The sequence below is a fragment of the Etheostoma spectabile genome, chromosome 4, assembly GCF_008692095.1.
Source record: "Etheostoma spectabile isolate EspeVRDwgs_2016 chromosome 4, UIUC_Espe_1.0, whole genome shotgun sequence".
NCBI classification, from domain to species: Eukaryota; Metazoa; Chordata; class Actinopteri; order Perciformes; family Percidae; genus Etheostoma; species Etheostoma spectabile.
The window spans coordinates 37,088,728-37,090,255 of record NC_045736.1 but is presented as its reverse complement, the minus strand read 5'-3'; the positions used below and the strand labels follow the sequence as shown (position 1 = coordinate 37,090,255).

The 1,528-nt window shown below is 35.3% G+C and overlaps 1 protein-coding gene across 1 annotated transcript in view; it reads right to left on the bottom strand.

The window, feature by feature from the left end:
* LOC116687343 (C-type lectin PAL) overlaps window positions 1-1,528 on the bottom strand; it is a 3,295-nt gene that overhangs the window by 693 nt on the left and 1,074 nt on the right. The window contains exon 4 of the mRNA XM_032512664.1: window positions 846-977. Coding sequence (XP_032368555.1) covers window positions 846-977 — 132 coding nt within the window. The remainder of the gene's footprint in view (window positions 1-845; window positions 978-1,528) is intronic.

Here is a 1,528-nt window from a genome sequence, read left to right as displayed (position 1 = left end):
AACTATTAAAGGTAGGATATGTTTTTCTAATGTAAGAATTCATATCTTATCTCTCTGATTTTACATTTATTGAAGGAAAGAGAAATGTACTGCTCGTGGTTATTTATTGAATATTTTGAACAAATGAAATCAAAACACACACTACTTGAAATAAAGACGTAAAATAAGTACAAAATAATTTTTTTTGCAACCAAATACATTTTAAGACTTTCATCCTGGAAACGGGTGTTTATGACCTCATGGTTCAACATCTTATTTTCTCAGCTCCATTCAACTGTCATGTGACCAATCTTCATGTGACGGGCCAGCAGCCGCCATAACTTTTTAGTACATTATATGAATTGTTGTGCATAAGTTTGTGCAATATCATAACACCAGTTCATGAGAATGATGGGAATTAGGGATATAATGTATTGGGCAGTGGTGGCCTAGTGATTAACCCTTGTGTTGTCCTCAGGTCAAATTTGACCCATTTCCAAATTTTTCTTATATCAGAAATATGGGAGGTTGAAAATGTCAACAAGGCGACAAAACATTTGGGGGAAAAAGCTTAAAAAATATTGGAAAAAGTGACAAAAACTACAAAAAAAAAACACTGGACGTAAGCCTCAAAAAGTTTGGAAAAAAATGCTAAAGTGACAAAGCGTCATCAAAAGGGAAAAAGACATTTGGGAAAAAATAATAAAAACGTAATACTTCTAATCTAACAATCTAATGAATGTGTAACTGTGTGACTGTGACGTTGGTGCAATGAGGGTTTGTTCTCAATCTGCTTACCTGGGTAAATAAAGGTTAAATAAATGATAAAATATAGGGCTTCATGAACAAAAACAGTCACTGATTACCGTTAAAAAGGCCCCGATCCAGTAGTGAGCTTTTCCGGTGGTGGCTTTGTACATGGCGCATTGCACTATGGACAGCTCATCGTCATTGTGGATCGATACCAGATGGCCATTTGGGTATTCTTTACAGGCTCTCTAAAATAAACACAAATCAGAAGAATTAGTATTCATTGATAATCCATCATTTGTTACGTTAATTCCCTTATTTGATCTTTTCCTCGCTCAACCCGGAAATTGATCCGGTCCGCCGTCACGAAGCCCGTTCACATTCCCTAACCTCTGCTCTGAGGAGACACAAAACACGCCACCGCCTTACTAAAATCTTAAATTGGAGAACAATACATGCCAAACAGTTGGAGGTAAAATAAGGCTCTAAATCTTAATGATAAACGTTCTCTTTTAAACGTTCTTATGATTTTTTTTTCTTTTGCCGTTACACATTTCAATTAAAGCTTTTGCATTTCCATTATTCCAAAAATACGTTTCACCTTTCATTATTACATTGCCAAAAAAAATAAGAACGTATGTCATTGTTATGGTTTGGTGTTTTTGTCTTATTTTATTTTGGTAGCCTGTTTTCCTGTGTTTAGTTCTCTAGCCCGGTTCTGTCTTGTCTTGTGTTTATTGTGTGGTATTTTTGGTCTTGTCTTGTTGTCGTGTTCTCCCATTTAGTGTCTATGTTCTGT